The sequence below is a fragment of the Cydia splendana genome, chromosome 11 (genome assembly GCF_910591565.1).
Source record: "Cydia splendana chromosome 11, ilCydSple1.2, whole genome shotgun sequence".
In the NCBI taxonomy this organism is placed as follows: Eukaryota; Metazoa; Arthropoda; class Insecta; order Lepidoptera; family Tortricidae; genus Cydia; species Cydia splendana.
The window spans coordinates 17,178,361-17,196,312 of NC_085970.1; the positions used below are offsets into that span (position 1 = coordinate 17,178,361).

At 40.7% G+C, this 17,952-nt stretch overlaps 2 protein-coding genes across 2 annotated transcripts in view; both read right to left on the reverse strand.

Moving 5' to 3' along the window:
* Positions 1-17,952, reverse strand: part of LOC134795168 (neuropeptides capa receptor-like) — an 85,866-nt gene that overhangs the window by 8,887 nt on the left and 59,027 nt on the right. Inside the window, exon 4 of the mRNA XM_063766998.1 lies at positions 13,274-13,415. Within this exon, the coding sequence (XP_063623068.1) occupies positions 13,274-13,415 (142 nt within the window). The remainder of the gene's footprint in view (positions 1-13,273; positions 13,416-17,952) is intronic.
* Positions 5,803-9,735, reverse strand: LOC134794883 (uncharacterized). Its single transcript, XM_063766712.1, has one exon. The coding sequence runs from the start codon at positions 9,250-9,252 to the stop codon at positions 5,977-5,979; it is 3,276 nt and encodes a 1,091-aa protein (XP_063622782.1). The 5' UTR covers positions 9,253-9,735; the 3' UTR covers positions 5,803-5,976.

The following is a 17,952-nucleotide window of genomic DNA, read 5'->3' on the forward strand; positions in this document are numbered from 1 at the left end:
ATTGTATTTTTTGTTTCCAGATTCCTGCTACACTTTAAAAAAAAATTGGTAATTATGAAAAAATCAAAAATACGTTTTTTAGTCTTTTCTACTTTATGCTTTTTTTTTGTTAGAAAGTGCATTGTTTTTGTTCCAAAACTAGATTCCTCATCCTTAATTTATCCGAAAATGATATATTACATGCCCTAATGGGTATAGTTTTAGAGAAATATTGCTCCAAGTGAAGCGCGGCAGCGTCGAACTTTCCCCCCCCCCCCCCCCCCCCCCCCCCACTAAATGAGACGTGGCTCTCGAGGTCTCCCGGTCTGTATCTGCTCATGACCAGCTAAGAATCAACTGTGCCAAGTTTCAGCGCATAGTCTCAAAGTGCAAGGTCCCCATACAACGGTGTGCAGTAACAAACCAGCTACACATACATTTGCTACCAGACCAGACGCAAGTAGCAAGTAACAAATGTATGAACTCGCAATACACACTAATCAATGTGTAAACAGGCCCCAATATGAATCAGGTCAGCCAAAGTTAACCCGTATTGATCTTAGGTACAGTCACCTGCAATAATATGTTACACAATGAAAGCCGCAAAAAATTTTGACACGATCTTATTTGTAGAGCCATAAGAGGATGTCACATATTTTTGCGGCCTTCGAAGAATAACATACATGTGAGTCGCTTAACTTCTAACTCGGGTAAATCCATCTGTCAGATTATGCGATTTTGGTATTAAGAAAAGGTAATAGGGTAGATATTTGCTGAGAGGGTCGAATGGATTTACCCGAGTTTGAAGTTAAGCGACACATGTAGTATTGCAGGTGACTGAGTACAGTCACCTGCAATACTATGTTAGTCAATTAAATTTATATACCAGACAAAGTAAAAAACTTACGTAAATCCCGTTTTTGCCAAAGCTAAAAACACGGATAATGATTCAACATCTATCACGCTCATGTGTCATATCGTGTTCCGTGTCACGTTCGTAACATGACATCGCGTTCTAGTTTTTTTCCAACTGACTTAATACCAAGAACGTGCGAAATACATCCCTGTCGAAAATGTAGGCAAGGTATTTTCCAAGGGCGCGATTCAGATTTAACATATGGTTACAGTTTTGAACTACAACAACACCAGTTTGACACTGACATATACGCTAGCGTACTTTCTATGCATCTTGCTCGTACTCGCATGTTAGTGAGAGCGAGATGTAAGTCAGTATGACACTGCTAAGGCAGTCGTGGTAAGCCAACTGGTCTTGATACACCCTTAAAGATCGCTCACGCTGGTTGGTGCATAAGCATGCATGCATGGTTTAAGCAGACCATAAATAACTGGACTAGCCTTTCTATAACTTACCCCTCTGTCAAAAACATTGCACTATGTGCAGAAAATCGTATAAAGACATATCCATGTGTGATATGTGTGTGTGCCTCAAAATGAGAACTAATGTGTTATTTTTTATTTAAATGTGCGTGTTTCTTTTGTGTTTCCACACAGGTCTGTTTCGCATGTAGGTATGAAGTCATCTTTTGCATGTGTTACTCACCGCAACTCCCCGCAAAATTCGGCAGATATTTTTGAACGCAAATACGTTCTTTAGTATTTTTTAAACTGGAAGGGTACGCAGATCAGTGTCATCTCCATACAATTTATAACCTAAAAATACCAAATGTCACTAAATTGTTTGTGTGCCAAATATCACAAAAATCTATCAGCGTACCCATCCAGTCAAGACGAAGTTGTTGAACCTGAATTGGCCTCCTCGTCGAAAATGTAGGACAGGTATTTCCCAAGTTAGAAATAGAATTTGCAACAGTAACGGAACCCTCCCTTTGAGTTGTATTTACGTTTGTTATCGGTAGATACTTTACCTACACATATTTATTTGTTAATTCTTTTGCGTTGCGTCGGTAAATACAAAGATTATGTCATGCGCACATAAATACAAAAATGTCTCTATTAATGGCGTTAGGTAGAAGTACGAGTGCTCGACGCTGCACTAGTATTCGACATGGGCACTTTATGTCAAAATGACAAGGATTAAATTTGAATACAGAAAAATCTTCGCCGTTCAACTATAACCTATATTACTTGACATAAAGTGCCCCTGTCGAGTGCAGCGTCGAGCACTTCTACCTTAATAATATATGACGCCATAATTATAAGACACTGTGAAGTAAACCAATGACATGTCAATGTGTACTAGTGAAACCTGGATAAGTGAGACTTCAAGGGACGAGCAGATTTGTCTCACTTAAAGAGGTATTCCACTTACCCAGGCTCTCAGTTAGCCAGGTACAAATAAATTTCTGTCTCATTTACAGAGGGTTCCATTAATAGAGGTGAGAATAGAGTATATTTCAGTTATAGAGGTGGTTAATAAGGTATTTTGTAATTATGTATCTTTAAAAATAAATAAGGTAAATCCTTGTCCCTAAACATTTTTTAAGTCTGTTTAAATATTTCTTTGAATTTATTTTGAATGATTCTCCAAAGGATATATATTTTAAAATTAAATTAAATTTGATACGGACTTCATTGCGTTATAGAAATTTAATAAATGAAAATTTGTTTATTCGTGTTACTTATCAAGATTTCAGCTTTCGTTTCGATAGTTTTAAATACAAAAATTAACTAAATCAAACTTGAAGTCGTTTGAATTTGTGGATAGACTAAGAGTTAGTAAGAATACGGAAATTGATGAATTAAGTCCAAGTTAGAGAGGTCATATATTGACGTTATCTCAGATACACAGGTCAATTCCTATAAAATTCTAAAAAACAATTAGGAAAATGTAATCTTATAAATATAGTCTCAGTAAAAGAGGTAAAATACACTCTCTGTCTCAATTATAGAGGTAAATGTGACTATAAAATCACAACAACTAATCCCAGTTATAGAGGTTCGATTTATCTCACTAACAGAGGTAATTCAGTGCTAAAGTGTCGGGATCGCACCATGAGTCCCAGCTATAGAGGTTTCTCACTTATCCAGGTCCCACTTAACCAGGTTTCACTGTATAATACTCAAAAAACTGTTTATTATACCTAATTTGAATTAGCAAACAATTTACCTTGTCCTTAGTAATTAATATTTTATATTTTAAAATTGTATCACATATTACTAAGCACATAAATGGCGACCTTGATATAAATTAACCCCCTTATTCATAAAATTTTACGGGCCTGATTTAGTTTAATTATGTTTTATCCCTTTCTTACAAATACATAAGACAAAATGACAGAATAAAACAAACGATTATTAGCTAATTGAAGTTTGTAGCGCGTTTATGAATAAAGGATGACGTGAGTCACGTTAGGCCGGGCCGGGCCCGGGCCGGAACTTCCAGAGCTTCTTTTTCTATGGAAAGTACCAAGTGATCACCGATCAGCCGCCATAGAAAATGACATGTCGGACGCCTCGGCCCGGGCACGGCCCGGTCTAGCCTGAGTCATCATTAAGTATTTACGTAAATTATTTTAATACTATTTTTTTATCAAGTATACAAATCAGTACTTTTTGAATAATAAATTTAACATTACTAAGTTTATTATTAATATTTTCTACGACATCAATGGCAAAAGCTTTAAGCGTTAAGGGGCCCACTGACTACCAGTCCGCCGGACGATATCAGCCTGTCAGTTAATCGCAAAATGCCACACACTAACAGTTCTCTTTCAAGTTTCGGCCTGACGGCAAACACGAACCGATAGTGTGTGGCCGCTTGACGATTCCGGTCAGCGCCGACAGATATCGGCTGGACGAAATCGTTTCGACGTTATTGGCCTAGAACGGCAGGCCGCCCGATAAGGCCAGAGACTGCAGGCGGTCTGGTAATCAGTGGGTCTCTTTAGATATGTAAAGAAAAACGCCCAAACTCAGTTACCATTATTGTTTTTAATAGTTATGAAGTTAGGTTCATTGGACAGACTATGGGGGTTACCTATCACATTACATCAGGTTATCAGTGTTATCACATTATATCAGTTTCATTGTATGTTGTATTATTAACCCTTTTGTACACACCTACGCTTTAGATTAAAATATAACAATACCTGAGATGAAAGAATTCATTGATTTCAATCCCACAGCCGTTCAAGTATGAAAGGAGCTTTATGAAACTGTGTGTTTTTATTTTTATGTTTTTCACGATCTTAATCTGAATTTGAATCTCGCCACATGCGAGCACGAATAGAATAGAAGGTTATCTAAAACCTATTTGCAGAGGCCTTAATCCTTAAACAGGCCTGACACTTTTTTACTTTTGTGTTTTGATGACAGGTTAATATAAAACTAATTTCTTGAATTATTTTTCTCCTATTCAACTAGGGTCTTAGGTTAGGATTTTACAATGTGAGTATAAAAGTAAAATATAAAAACACTTACAAAACATTACAAAAAATATATAACCACATTATAAAAAACCTAACCGGTGGTCAGGGCCCCAGAGTGAGAAACCGACGTACTATACGCGCCGTGCCCAAAATTACCGCCTTCTGCATCTGACCCTTGATCCAACCACCCAGCGAGAGTCTCTCTAGGTGTTGGTCTTCATATTACTCTTCGCTATGAGACCGTTCGCTGACACGACTAGGTATAGGACTGAACAATGATCGTCGAGTCAACATCCCACATGGCGGTTATAACTATGTGAAATTGATATAAATATAAATATGTGAAAACATACGATATAAAGATTTAAAATAGAATGGAATGGGAGACCTCTTTATAGGTCTCTGAGCGTCTAGAACATAGAACAGTGAAAAAATGCAACCATCATAGACAGGAAGTGCCGCTAATCTCAACCTATACTTGTCAAGTTTGAGGTAACTCATGAACACAATTCAAGCTAATTACCACCTCTGAATTTACAGTTAATGAATTATTTCGAAATTCAAACAATGAACGTTGAGGCAAATAACCTTTTACTTAACAAAGAGGTGATTGACACCCTACCGAGCCGTATCTAACCGTAACCGAAGTCTTTAAAGAAAATTTTCATGAAAATTTATTAAAAATCTTCGTCATCTTATTTTTGTCCTCCGGGAAAATGAATTATAAATGATAAAACATGAAACTAAATTGGTTTTGAAAGTAATAATTTACTTTTAAGCAGATTGTGTAAAGATTAAAGGACAACTAGTTATTATAATATTCACAAAAGGAAAAAACTTAAATGAAGAACAATAAATGAATATGAACATGAACACGTCACCAGCCTTCCAATCGTTCCAACAGTGTTCCACGACACTCGCCAATTTTTTATTATAAACTGATCGGTGATTGGCCGTAGTCATACCTGATGGAAAGTGAAGACAGGGCTTAAGATGGAGCTCATCGGTTCAGTAATACCCATTTGAGTAGCTTAACTTACACACACACTTACTAACTCGGGTAAATCTAAATCCACCAGATTATGCGATTTTGGTATTAAGAAGAGGTAATAGGGTTGTTATTTTCTAAGGGGATCGAATGGATTTACTCCAGTTTGAAGTTAAGCGACACATTTGTTCACTGTTAAAGGAAAGCAACGTTCTTTAACGACCCCAGCTCGTGTTTCTGATTTTACTCTTCATTTTACACATTTCTATTCTTACTTAATTCTCTGAAGATCTTAAGGATGACTCACGTTAGACCGGGCCGTGTCCGGGCCGGAGCTTCCGGCGCTTACTTTTCTATAAAATGACAGGCGATCACGTGATGCTTTCCATAGTAAACGATGCGCCGGAAGCTCCGGCCCGGACACGGCCCGGTCTAACGTGAGTCATCCTTAAAGTCTATGATACTCGAATAAACAGTGCCTGAAAAGGTCGGAGCTTGATTCGCAATAAAAACGAGGAAATCTTGCAAAATATAGGTGTAATTTTTCCGAATGACATTAGTGACAGTAAAAACAGTAAAATATAGAAAAAGGTATAAAAAGTATATCGATATCAAAGGAGGCCGTCATCTACACTCCCCACCCTAGTGCGCAAACTAGCACTAATCAGCTAAGGGTACAGGAGCCACGCGCGCCACAGACCGGCGCAGCACGCCGGTAGCGGTGCTGATGTCGACTACCCTGATGCGACCGTCTTTTCCAGGCAGGATACTTTTTATTAGGCCTCGTGGCCACACGTTTCGAGGCGAGTCAGGGTCAACGACAAGCACTAGGTCACCGACACCCAGTGGCTTCTGCTCCTGTTGCCACTTCTTTCTCGGTAACAGAAGCGGGAGGAACTCCTTCATCCACCGCTTCCAGTACATGTCGGCCAATCGCTGCGCTATTCGCCATTGCTTCCTTAAGGCTAAATCTGAATCGTCAAATACGCCATGTATTGGCAACCTGGATGAAGAGCCTACAAGAAAGTGGTTGGGCGTAAGCGCGTCAGAGGAGCCCGGCTCTACCGACACGTGTGTTAGTGGTCGACCGTTGACAATACCTTCTACTTCCGCTAGTAGAGTGTTGAGAGTTTCGTCTCGGGGCGCTCGTTCTTTTAAAATGACACGAAGAGATCGCTTTACGGTCCGAATCAAGCGCTCCCACGCCCCACCCCAATGGGGGCTGGCGGGCGGAATAAAAGTCCAGCGAACTTGATTGTTAAGAGCTTCGGCTCTAAGTGATTCTTCGTCGAGCTCCTGTATGGATCTTCGCAATTCGACGTCTGCTCCGCGTAGGTTCGTGCCGTTGTCGGAATAAATATGCGACGGCCACCCACGTCGAGACGCCATTCGTCGAAGCGCCATAATCAATGAGTCAGTAGTAAGTGTGTGAACGACTTCTATGTGGACTGCACGAACGGTTAGGCAAGTAAACAAAACGCCGTAACGTTTTTCTCGACGTCTGCCTACTGTGACTTCCATGGGCCCAAACAGATCGATCCCGCAAAAGGTGAAGGCACGTTGATGATGCGCCATGCGCGCTTGAGGTAAGTCACCCATCCGAGGCACCTGTGGGGTAGCCTTTCTTAACCTGCAGAGCATGCAATGAGACGCAACATTTTTGACGGTAGGTCGCAAGTGGATTATCCAAAATTCTTGTTTTAAATCATTTACTACCGCTTCTTGGTGTCCGTGGGCAGCCTTCACATGATAGTGCTTGACCAAAAGCTTGGCAGTAGGATGCCGTCCATCAAGAATAATGGGCCTTTTCACTTCCTGAGGTACGTCAGAAACAGCATCAATGCGGCCGCTCACGCGTAAAACATTGTTCTCATCCAAGTATGGAGATAGATTTCTCAGCCGACTATCGCGTGGCAAGTCTTTTCCTGCCTTTACTGCTTGTATGTCACTGGCAAAGGAATCTTCTTGAGCTTGCCGCAGGATTAACTGCTTTACTTGTTCCACCAGGGCGTAGTCGTCAAGTGCGATACCTCTGCATTTATTTGTAAACTTGAGAACACAAGCGGTAGATCGCATAAATCGTAGCCACGAGGAGAAGCGCTCAGGGTCAGGAACCGGGAAACATGTACGTGAGTTTTGTACTACGGTCATGCAAGCTTCAGCGCCGACTTCATTTTCGGGTTCCAGGACGTTCGCTGGCCAGCAAGTCTCATCGCTGTACAAAAACTCGGGTCCCTTGAACCACTCATTAAGAAAGGACTGATAGTTGAACGTTTCTCTTGTAGCAATGTCCGCCACGTTCAGTCCTGTTGGCACATATCTCCATTCAGAGGCTTGTGACAGGTCGTCGATCTCGCCTAATCTATTAGCCTCGAAAGTCTTGTATCGACGAGTGTTGTTGCCAATCCAGTGTAGCACCGTACTTGAATCGCACCAAAAGTATCGCCGTGTGACGTGCAAACGATGTGCCTTCGCTATTGAGTCAGCGAGTCGAGCTGCTAGCAACGCAGCTTGAAGTTCCAATCGCGGCACAGTTTGAGGTTTCACCGAAGATACTCGGCTTTTGCTAGCAACAAACGCGACACATATCTGATCTTTACTCTTCCAACGCCAGTACGCAACCGCTGACATTGCCTTTAGTGAGGCGTCACTGAATAAATGCAGTTCTAAGTCACTGTAGCATTGCTCGGTCACGGCATGAAAAGAAGAGCCTGGTAAAGTTGTGGTCAACTCATCTCCCATCTTACACCTGGCAGCGCATGACTGGTACCATCTTGGCAGGCGAATTTCTCCAATAACCTTCAATAATTCCAACCAACTGCACCATTTTTTATACAATTCATCTGGAATAATATCGTCCCAGTCGATATGGAGACGCCAGGTGTCCTGCAGCATAACTTTGCCTTGTGTAGTGAAAGGTGACAAGAACCCAAAAATGTCAAAAATTGACATAATAACACGCAACATGACCCTCTTCGTAGGTCTTTGTTCGCCTTTGATAACGTTGTCGGGAATGCGCTTGAATGACACATCGAACCCCAGTTCATCCTTGGCAGGGTACCAAATCAGTCCAAGAGTGCGCTCACCTTCATCATGTTCGTCCAGTCCAAACCTCACAGCTGTATTACCTAAAATATCCTTAGGTATAGTGTCGAGCACATTTGCGCTATTACACGTCCAGTTGCGGATTTCGAAACCTCCCGCACTGTGAATATCGCGAATATTCTTTACCATACTGATAGCGGTAGCTTCATCCGGCAGACTATCAATATAGTCGTCCATATAGTGCTGGCGGTGTATAGCAGAGACGGCAGCTGGAAGCGTAGACTCGAACCTGCTAGCGTTCTTGTTCTTAATGTACTGGGCAATAAAGGGCGAGCAGTTCGCGCCGAAAATAAGCGACGTCATCGCGTACGTCTTCACTGGGCCTGTGGGGTTCCTACTTCTCCACAGGAATCTGAGGGCATTCTGGTCTACGGGATTAATTTTAATTCTCAAAAACATATCTTTTATGTCACCGGTTACGGCTACCCTATCCTCTCGAAAACGAACCATAATGCCGAACAAGGAAACGAGTAAATCCGGACCCGTGAGAAGAAAGTCATTTAGAGACTTGCCTTGACTTTTAGCTGCTGCGTCATAAACCAAACGCAGCTTCTTCTTGTTCGGATTGTCAACTCCGAAATGTGGCAAGTACCATGTATTAGGCGTGAGTGACGTGTCGGCCATTTCCCGTGCGAAATTGTTTTCAAACAAATGGTTGACACGTTCCTCGTACCTGAGTCCATAAGCTTTATCAGCTAGCATTTTCTTTTCTACACCCTGTAGCCGCTTAAATGCGCTAGGGTAACTATCGGGTAAGCTGACGTACGGATCTTTCCACGGAAGACCCACTGACCACCTGCCATTGGTGAGCACTGCAGACTTCTCTAACATTTCCTGCGCTTTCACATCGTCAGCATTCTCTCTAGGCTTACCTGCAACTCCCAAAGAGTCGATCGCAAACGAGCGGCGTACCTCGTCGTGTAGCTCACGCAGTGCGTGCGCGACGGCGTCTTCCTCAGGCACCACGCAGAGGTTGAGCGTGGCGTGCGCTGATCGCGAGGAGCGTGCAGCCCGCGACGCGCGCGGCACATGTACCGGCCCATGAACACACCAACCTAAGGGGGTGCGTGTAGCTGACGGTTCGTTATCAGGCCCTAAGCATACTTCTAAAGGTACAAGTAAATTATAATTGTCCTGACCTATTAACAACTCTGGCTTAGAAATCTTAGCAAAGGGAAGTTGAGTCTTAAGTTTTTTCAAATGCTCATACTTGTCGCAGTCTACTAAGTTAACATTTTGTACAGGTATACTTAATTGTTGAACGCTACGTACATTTAAATCATGTGTACTACCACTAGCACTAGAAATACGTAAAGTCAGTACAGTTGCTTCGTGCACAAGCTCGTCGTCTTTCCAGGCGCCACACACGCGCATGGATTCGTTGCGGCCGGTGAGGCCGGCGCGCGCTGCTAACTCGGAGCTGAATAACGAAACTGAAGACCCGTCGTCCAAAAATGCAGTCGTGCTAAACACGCCGTTCGGTCCGTGAATGTTGACAGGAACTACTTTCAATAGTACGCGCTTTTCAGTATTTATAGAGCACGTCGTAGCTTCTGTTACAGACGATGACTGTATTGTGGAACTCGATGGTGACTCCGTGACTGAGGTTGACTCGGGCTGCGGCAAGGCGCTGACGTTAACGTCAACCGGGCGCGAAGTTGAAGCTTTGCCATCTTTGTTGATGTCTACGTAGTGCAATAGACTGTGGTGTGCTCCTCCGCATTCATCCTTGTCGCACGCAGGCGCAGAACAAGTCTCACGATCGTGGCGTTGCGATATGCATTTGTAGCAAAGTCCGTACTTCTTAACGTGGCGCCATCTGTCTTTGCGTAAAGCGCGTTTAAACTTCTTACAATCAGGCAACTTGTGACATTGAGTGCGGCAAAAGAGGCACTTATCGTTCTTCCCTTCATCGTCGCGTTGGTCAGTTTGCAATAAAATTGCTTGCGCTTTCGGTGCAACTTTAGTAGTAGTATCGTGTTGCTTTTGTTTATTCTGCTCAGGGCGATAACTTTGCAGATGAACGTTGGCGGTCGTGGTAATCTTGAGAGCTTCCATGTTGAGAAAGTTGGACATAATATTCAAACGTGACTTTGCTCCGTCCTTGATTAGTGGATAGCTATAATCCGACCACTTTGAAACGAGTACTGGAGGTAGTTTCGATATTAACAAAGGGACAATACTAAGCCCTTGCACGTACTCCTCGCGCCCCACTGCCTTCACAGACTCGACGAAGTTTTGGACTTTGACAGAAAAATTGACAATATCTTTCTGGTACTCTTGGGACATGGTCTGAAGCTTCTTAATGTCATGAATGAGTCTGCTTATAATACACTCGGGGTCGCCGTGACGAAGTTCAAGTGTCGCCATAATACGATCAGGAGAGGCGGCGGTCATAAGCAGGGCTGACACGGTTTCTTTGGCTTGTCCTTGCAGACACTTACGTAATCTCCATAAGTTTTCCTTCGGGGTAAATTTACAAACGTCAGTTGACTCCTCAAACGCTTGTTTAAATTGCAGCCATTCGAGCGGATCGCCGGAATATTTCGGTAAATCTCGCGGCGTACATATGCGGCTCAAAATATTGGCATGTGCCTTATCTTTAGTGGAGGCGATCGTCAAATTCTTTACTGCGGCTGCGAGTAGCTTGATAGTACCATTAGAGTCGGCGAGGGGAGGTGCCGGCTGGTTGCGGTCGCCCAGGTTATCATCTTCCTCGGGGGCGGGCTGCAACGGATCAAGTTCTCGCGCGCTACGCTCCATCCAGACTTCAACATTTTGACGAGTGCTCTTACTGGCGTCGCTAATGCGGGAACTGTGACGTGAGCTTTTACTACTCTGGTGTGAACTGTATTTTTCTGACTTTAGGTTGGCTAGTTCAGCCTCATACTTCAAATCTAATAACTCGTTAGCAATCTTGGCCTTTTCTTTAGCGCGCTCATATTCTAACCTTTTCCGTATGGCAGACGAGGATTTAGATACCATGCTGTGCGCTGGCAGCGGGTGCGGCACGTCGGTGTGCGCCGAGGTTTCCATGTGGCTGCTGCCAGCAACGAACGTCGTGTCTGCTGGTCGAATAGTCGTTGAGTGCGAGGGCGAAGACTTGGACATTCTTATTACCTCAGGTTTTGCATCGCGCTCTGCGCGTGTTAGACTTCTTGTTCTTATGGGAGTGCGAAACATCTCGTAGCTCGAAACTTACTTAGTGCGCGGTTCAAACATAACACTAGGACCGGCTCGAAGACCAATGAAAAGGTCGTGAGCTTGATTCGCAATAAAAACGAGGAAATCTTGCAAAATATAGGTGTAATTTTTCCGAATGACATTAGTGACAGTAAAAACAGTAAAATATAGAAAAAGGTATAAAAAGTATATCGATATCAAAGGAGGCCGTCATCTACAGTGCCTCTAGCAAGGGTATTCTTGTTACGCTACAAGCCTCAAAGCGCATTAGCTCTTATTTCTATCCAATTAACAAAATGTTCTGTTACTAAGATTTACTTCCCTGAAAATCCGTCCGCACGTAAATTATTTGCATGTACACTCTGCTGCGGTCTTTAATATAGAGAATAGTAAGAAACTCTCTAATTGGATTTTCTAAAATAAACTAGCGTTATTAAGAGAAAAGAGCTTCTCCACACAGACGTAGTTCCCGTTTTCTTCGACCTCGACCGATACGACCTCATCTCATTAGATCGAACGCGCTTAAAAAAAAACATCGAATTTCCAGAAGGGTCACAAAACTAACATAATCCCTACCATCGACTTCGCAGACAAAATGCACTGAAAGAAAAAAATAGACGTACTAATTGAGTAATCACTATAGGGGTCATCCATTAATTACATCACACGTTTAGGGGGAGGGAGGGGGTCAAGAAAATGTGACATGTTGTGACACGGGGGAGGAGGAGTCACAAACTTTGTGAATTGTGACGTCACTTTAACTTCATCAGTAACCGAAAATTTATTTAAATTATTTTATACGCTAATATACATTTAAATAACAAGTTTTTGAAACGATAATCGTTTTTATTCGTTTAATTTTAAGTATTTCTTAATTAGTTTTGGGTTATAAAGTTACTAATATTTATTTTGTGGAAAATATTTTTTTTAATATTTAATAAATATTTGCCGATTTCGTTGAAGAAATGTGACGTCACACCAGGGGGGAGGGGTTTGCCAAATGTGACCATGTGTGACAAGGAGGGGGGGGAGGGGCAAAAAACCCTAGAAATTCGTGTGACATAATTAATGGATGACCCCATACGAGTAATAGTATCATAGGAATTTTACGTGTCCCGTGGCACCACACTCCATCATTGCAAATTCTATGAGTAAGGTTGGTCCGACTTACTCACACACCACCTCAACCACTCGAAGCACATAAGTCAATCGAGGTCACCACACATATACTCTCCCGTACAAATTTTCTCCTTTAGTGTTATAATCGCCCAAATCTAAACAAAATCTGAAATGTTCGCGGTTTTTTCGATTTTTGACGAAGTTGCGTTCGGCGCTCGAGGTCTCATACTTGTATTATTCATTGGCCCAACATCATAAACAAGTCTGCAAAAAATCAGAACTACCGGATTTAACGCAAACGCAAAATGTATAACATTACTGTATTATTAAGCTTTAGCATGGCTTTAGCGTTGTATTACTAGTAAATTTCGTAAATGATTTTGAACACGCTTTAGAGGTATTCTTGGGTTATTATAGTATAAATAAGCGTAGAATACAACTCTATTGTATGAGCATTTTACAAGTCAAATTGTACATAAATATGTGTGGTGACCTCGTGCTCTTTGTAAACGCTTCGTAAATGCAGTGTCTGTGTTGTCTGTAGACTTACCTGATATGCAAGCCCATCCTGACATAGAGGCAGAGGATGAGCACACCAGGCAGGAAGAAGAAGAAGATGCTGCTCAGCTCGAGGAGTGGAGAAGGAGCCATGAGGGCGCAGAATGCGGACTCCGTCGAGATGTTGCCAGAATCTGCGGGAGACGTGTTATGATATAGTTTGTCAAAGGACTGTCTCATTTCAATCATAGACAGGGAGAATCATAGATACTATCTTTATCTTAAACTAGTACTAGCACCCAAAAGAAAAGGATGAGTATAGTTTTCCTGGTTCTTACTGACTGACAAATTGGTTTGACCAACTATAGTTAACTCATTGCGAAATCTACTCCTAAAAAATTATCATATTTATGGAGATTAAAATTCTCCATTTGCAAAATGAAAGTTTCCTCTATTTCCTGTGAAATTCTCATGATTACCGTTTTTTTTTAGCTTTTTGGGAATTTTCCGCAACTTGAACATCTGTAAACTGGTGTATTGGCGCGACCGAGACGCACGGGCAAATTATTAACAAAAATATATCATTTTAATGTCAAAATGTAAGTCTAAATTGGTCGACGGAGCTCACCACTTTTAGTGCTTGAAAATGGAGACCTAGGCTCTCGAGAGCCTAGGCTAGACTAAAATACTTGAATTAAACCGATACAACCGACCGACCCTAAAATTAATGTAAACTTACACGGGTCATTCTAAAAAAATATGTCGTGGCAATTAGAGAGTTGCGTCTACAAATTCTCTGAGAATGACCACACACAGTTTAGTGAGCTGCCGGCGTCCATTTAGTTATAAAATTTAAACGTGACACCCCGCCTTGGGCCAGCATGGAGACTATAGCCCAATTGGCGTGAATTTTCTTGAAAGATCAAAGGCAATTGCTTTTTTAATCAACACAATACAATACAAATACCCTCAATAGAAGAAAACAATACAAAAGAAAACAAACATAAAAGCAGAGGTAACAACAGGCGGTCTTATCGCTAAAAGCAACCTTATATTTGCATGTGAAATATGACCAACTTTGCGAGTGAAAGAAGACCTTCTTAATGGAGGTGACTGTGTACATGTCAGGCTGGTGGTGACACGTACTGAGGTATCATTATCAGCCTAAGTAAATCTATTTAAAATATGCCCGACTGGCACATTTAGCGTATCTTGTAAGTAAATAAACCTCTCATCCAAAATACAAATACCGTCTCCATACTCTCCATTCACTCGGAGGTAAAAGTAGAGATGCCCCGAATAGTGAATTTGGCCGAATACCGAATACCGAATATTCGGCCCCACTCTCGGCCGAATACCGAATATTCGGCATGACGTGTGAGCATTTTGAGTTACAATTATTATGAAAACTCTTCGCCAACAAAGCACAACCGTTTGCTAAGATATATTTTTATATTGAACAGAAATAATGAACCTAGTTAGAGTCAATCAAATCAGACCCATGATAAAAATAAAATATTTTGTAATCAACAAATGCTCAAAAACGTGCCTTCGTATTTAACTACTTTCCAAGAATACCTACATTTTAAATATTAAATATACTAACCTAACTAGTTTTTGGTAACTTTTTTTTGTTATTTTTCTTTTTAGGTAGGTGCAACAGATATTCGGTATTCGGCCAAAGTGGCCGAATAGGCCGAATACCTAATAGTTGCCGAATATTCGTGGCATCTCTAGTAAAAAGTAAGTACTTAAGTCATATTTAAACACCATTTCTACGAAAGAAGGTTATTTGATAGCAGATACAGAATTGAAAGTGGGTACTTATCCATAAAAGTGATGATATTTTCAGCATTGAGAAACGACCGTTATAGTTAGACCAAGATAAGTCTGCAACGATTTTGCAACGCAGTGCAAATGTTATTTATACGTCATCGTTTTATAGAAGTTTGACGTTGCGTGTGCTATCAAAATCGTTGCAGACTTCTCTTGGTCTGATTTTAGTGGCATATGGAACAGATATTCGTTAGGTTTCTACTGACTTTGGCACAATGCAAGCTCCGTGCCAACTGGTTGGCTGCCAAGTATCGGTTTGGACCATTCTTTTTAACCACATTACTTAAACTTGGTTTTTTTATGAGTGAAAAAGAAACTATACGAACTCTAGGCGTGGCTGAATAAAAACATATTGGTATGATGATTTATCGATGTGAAGGTTTTATAACTTTTGGCAAGTTTGGCTTTTGCAGGTTATTGTCTGTATGCATCACAATGGGGCGCACCTGGCTCCAATTTCACCACGGTGACAGGTGCGACAATTGTAAAACATCACTGTTGCTGACGTCACAGGCATCCATGGGCTACGGTTACCGCTTACCATCGGGCGGGCCGTATTCCTGTTTGCCACCATCATTGTTTTATTAAAAAAAACTTTATTATATCGGAAAAAAACAGATATTTCTCTTGCTAAGTTTATGACAATTTATTATGACAATAGGTAGGTAATTATAGGTAGCATTTACAAAATAGCACGTAAGAGTTAGGAGAGAGAAAAAAAAGTGCCCTAAGTGAGTACCTAACTGTTCGTTTCTAAACATTTCATAAACTTGATAGGCCTTGATAACTAACGGAAGAAAATAATAATATTTGCACTTCCTGCAATAAAATAACGTTGCGCTGAACGGACTGCGGAAATTAAAAATAAATTAGCGAGCTTGGATCGACAGGAGTTATGTACCTACCTACTAGAAAGCTCAATTCTGATTTTACGAGTTATCCAACATTTTGATATTGTTACGATACGACCACACGACTCACAGTGCTCAAGCGCACCACTAAGCGAACTTACCATATCGAAATCAAAACCTTAACAGGAGCATGCCACCGTTACGTAATCGACCTTTGCACATTTTTATTTCTTTGCAAGCCTGGTACCTACTCCTTTGGCTTGTCTTTTTATCGTGTATTATTAGTATCAGCTTAAAGCCGCTTGTGTTATTAAAAAACTTTAAAACCTACTTTTACTGTAATACGTAATAAAGTTGACAAAGAAAGATTAAAGCAAACATTACGTTAGCGACTCGTACTCGACATTCGACGCGACTCGTATTTTTAAGGTACATTTAGGCATTGCTTAAATAAACGATTTTGTTAAAAGAGACTAGATGAAAAACTTACCGTTTTCATGGAATGGTCCAACAGATTTTAGAATCAGAAGATGGTGGTGACTCATTAAGTCAGAATTTCATTAAAGTTGATCCAATCCAATAATTAAATACTGTCGCATCTTAAGCCGGTTTCGGTCTTATCTTGAAATGTACCCTTCTGACGAGAATTAGTGCTAGATACCAAGATTAAGAGGGTTTTAAATAAGGGTCGTTGAATATGATTGCCTCGTTTTGTTTTATTATTATTACTGCAGTTTACAGACAAGCTATTTAAAAGCTACTTATCTAACAAACCTATAAATATTTTAGCGTTACTTAGGTAGGAATCCTATTTTATACCTATCCTGTAATAGAAATTATATTGAAAACATTTTATAAGATAAATAAAATGGCCACCAAACACCAACAACAACAACAACAAACTTTGCAGTGAAATTGATGCCTTCTATCGTAACCTAATCAGAAGCAATTTTCTCCGCAAAATGAATCGGACATTATTAACGTTTTGTGAATGGTTTAAAAAATATTACGTAAGTAGGTCTCACTGGACTTGTGGATTGTGAGCGCCCTAAGAAGAAATTTGCGGCGTACAAGATTAATGGCGTAAAGAATAATTAACATAATTGAAATGTATAGAGCGTGTAGCAACAATGAATTGAATTGAGTTTAATTTGAATTTCCTATTTTCCAATGGAGACGAACTCTCTGGTTGCATGCGTCATTTTCTATTGTGTTAGTACAAAAGCTCGCACAGCGATACCATGGTCGTTATCATAATCAGGTCAGGAGATTATCATAATCAGCTTAAAAAATTATTCAAATCATCAATACCTATCGCCGTAACTAACTTTAATCACCACCTGAAATTTTATGGATTCAGATCCAGACCGTGAAACTTGAAACGTACCCGAACCGCAAAACTTTTTAGTGACCTGACTGTTTGACCAGACAGGAACAAGTCCTTGCGTCACCCCTAACAATGGAAAAATAAAATTAACCATTAAAAAAACCGACTTTACGAGCTATTTGTTGAAAAGTTAAAAGCGTTTTTGATTGAAAGAATTTTATAGTAAATTTAATATAAAGTTATTCCCATATATATTGTCATTTTTATTTTCGTTTTTTAATGGATTTTAGACATTTATATATATTACTTTTATTAATGCCGTTTTTGTTTTTTAATTTAGTGTAAGTTGTGTATTTTTAATTTTATTTGTATTGTAATTTTTTAGATGTGTTTTTGACATTAAAGATATTGATTGAATTGAATTGGTAAAGGATGTATGTAAGTAATAAAATTTTAATTCTACCTTAAGTCGTAACATCAGGCATCTCACGCGCACCAATATGGAAATGCCTAAAGCCCCCCATTCACACTCCTACCTCGTAGTCCGCCTCGTTGGGTAGGATTGTGTATGGGGGTTGCGGACTACGAGCCGTCCTAACGTTTAGCTGTTTGTAGGACGGCTCGTAGTCCGACTTCTGATTCCATAACATTAGCACTAATATACTCGTATAGGACCAATCAGCGTAAACCGTTAATTGATGGTGCTCACGGTCAAGG

Bases quoted from the DNA above. Each gene is read 5' to 3' on its own strand.
- LOC134794883 (XM_063766712.1), bottom strand. From the start codon at position 9,252: ATGTTAGAGAAGTCTGCAGTGCTCACCAATGGCAGGTGGTCAGTGGGT.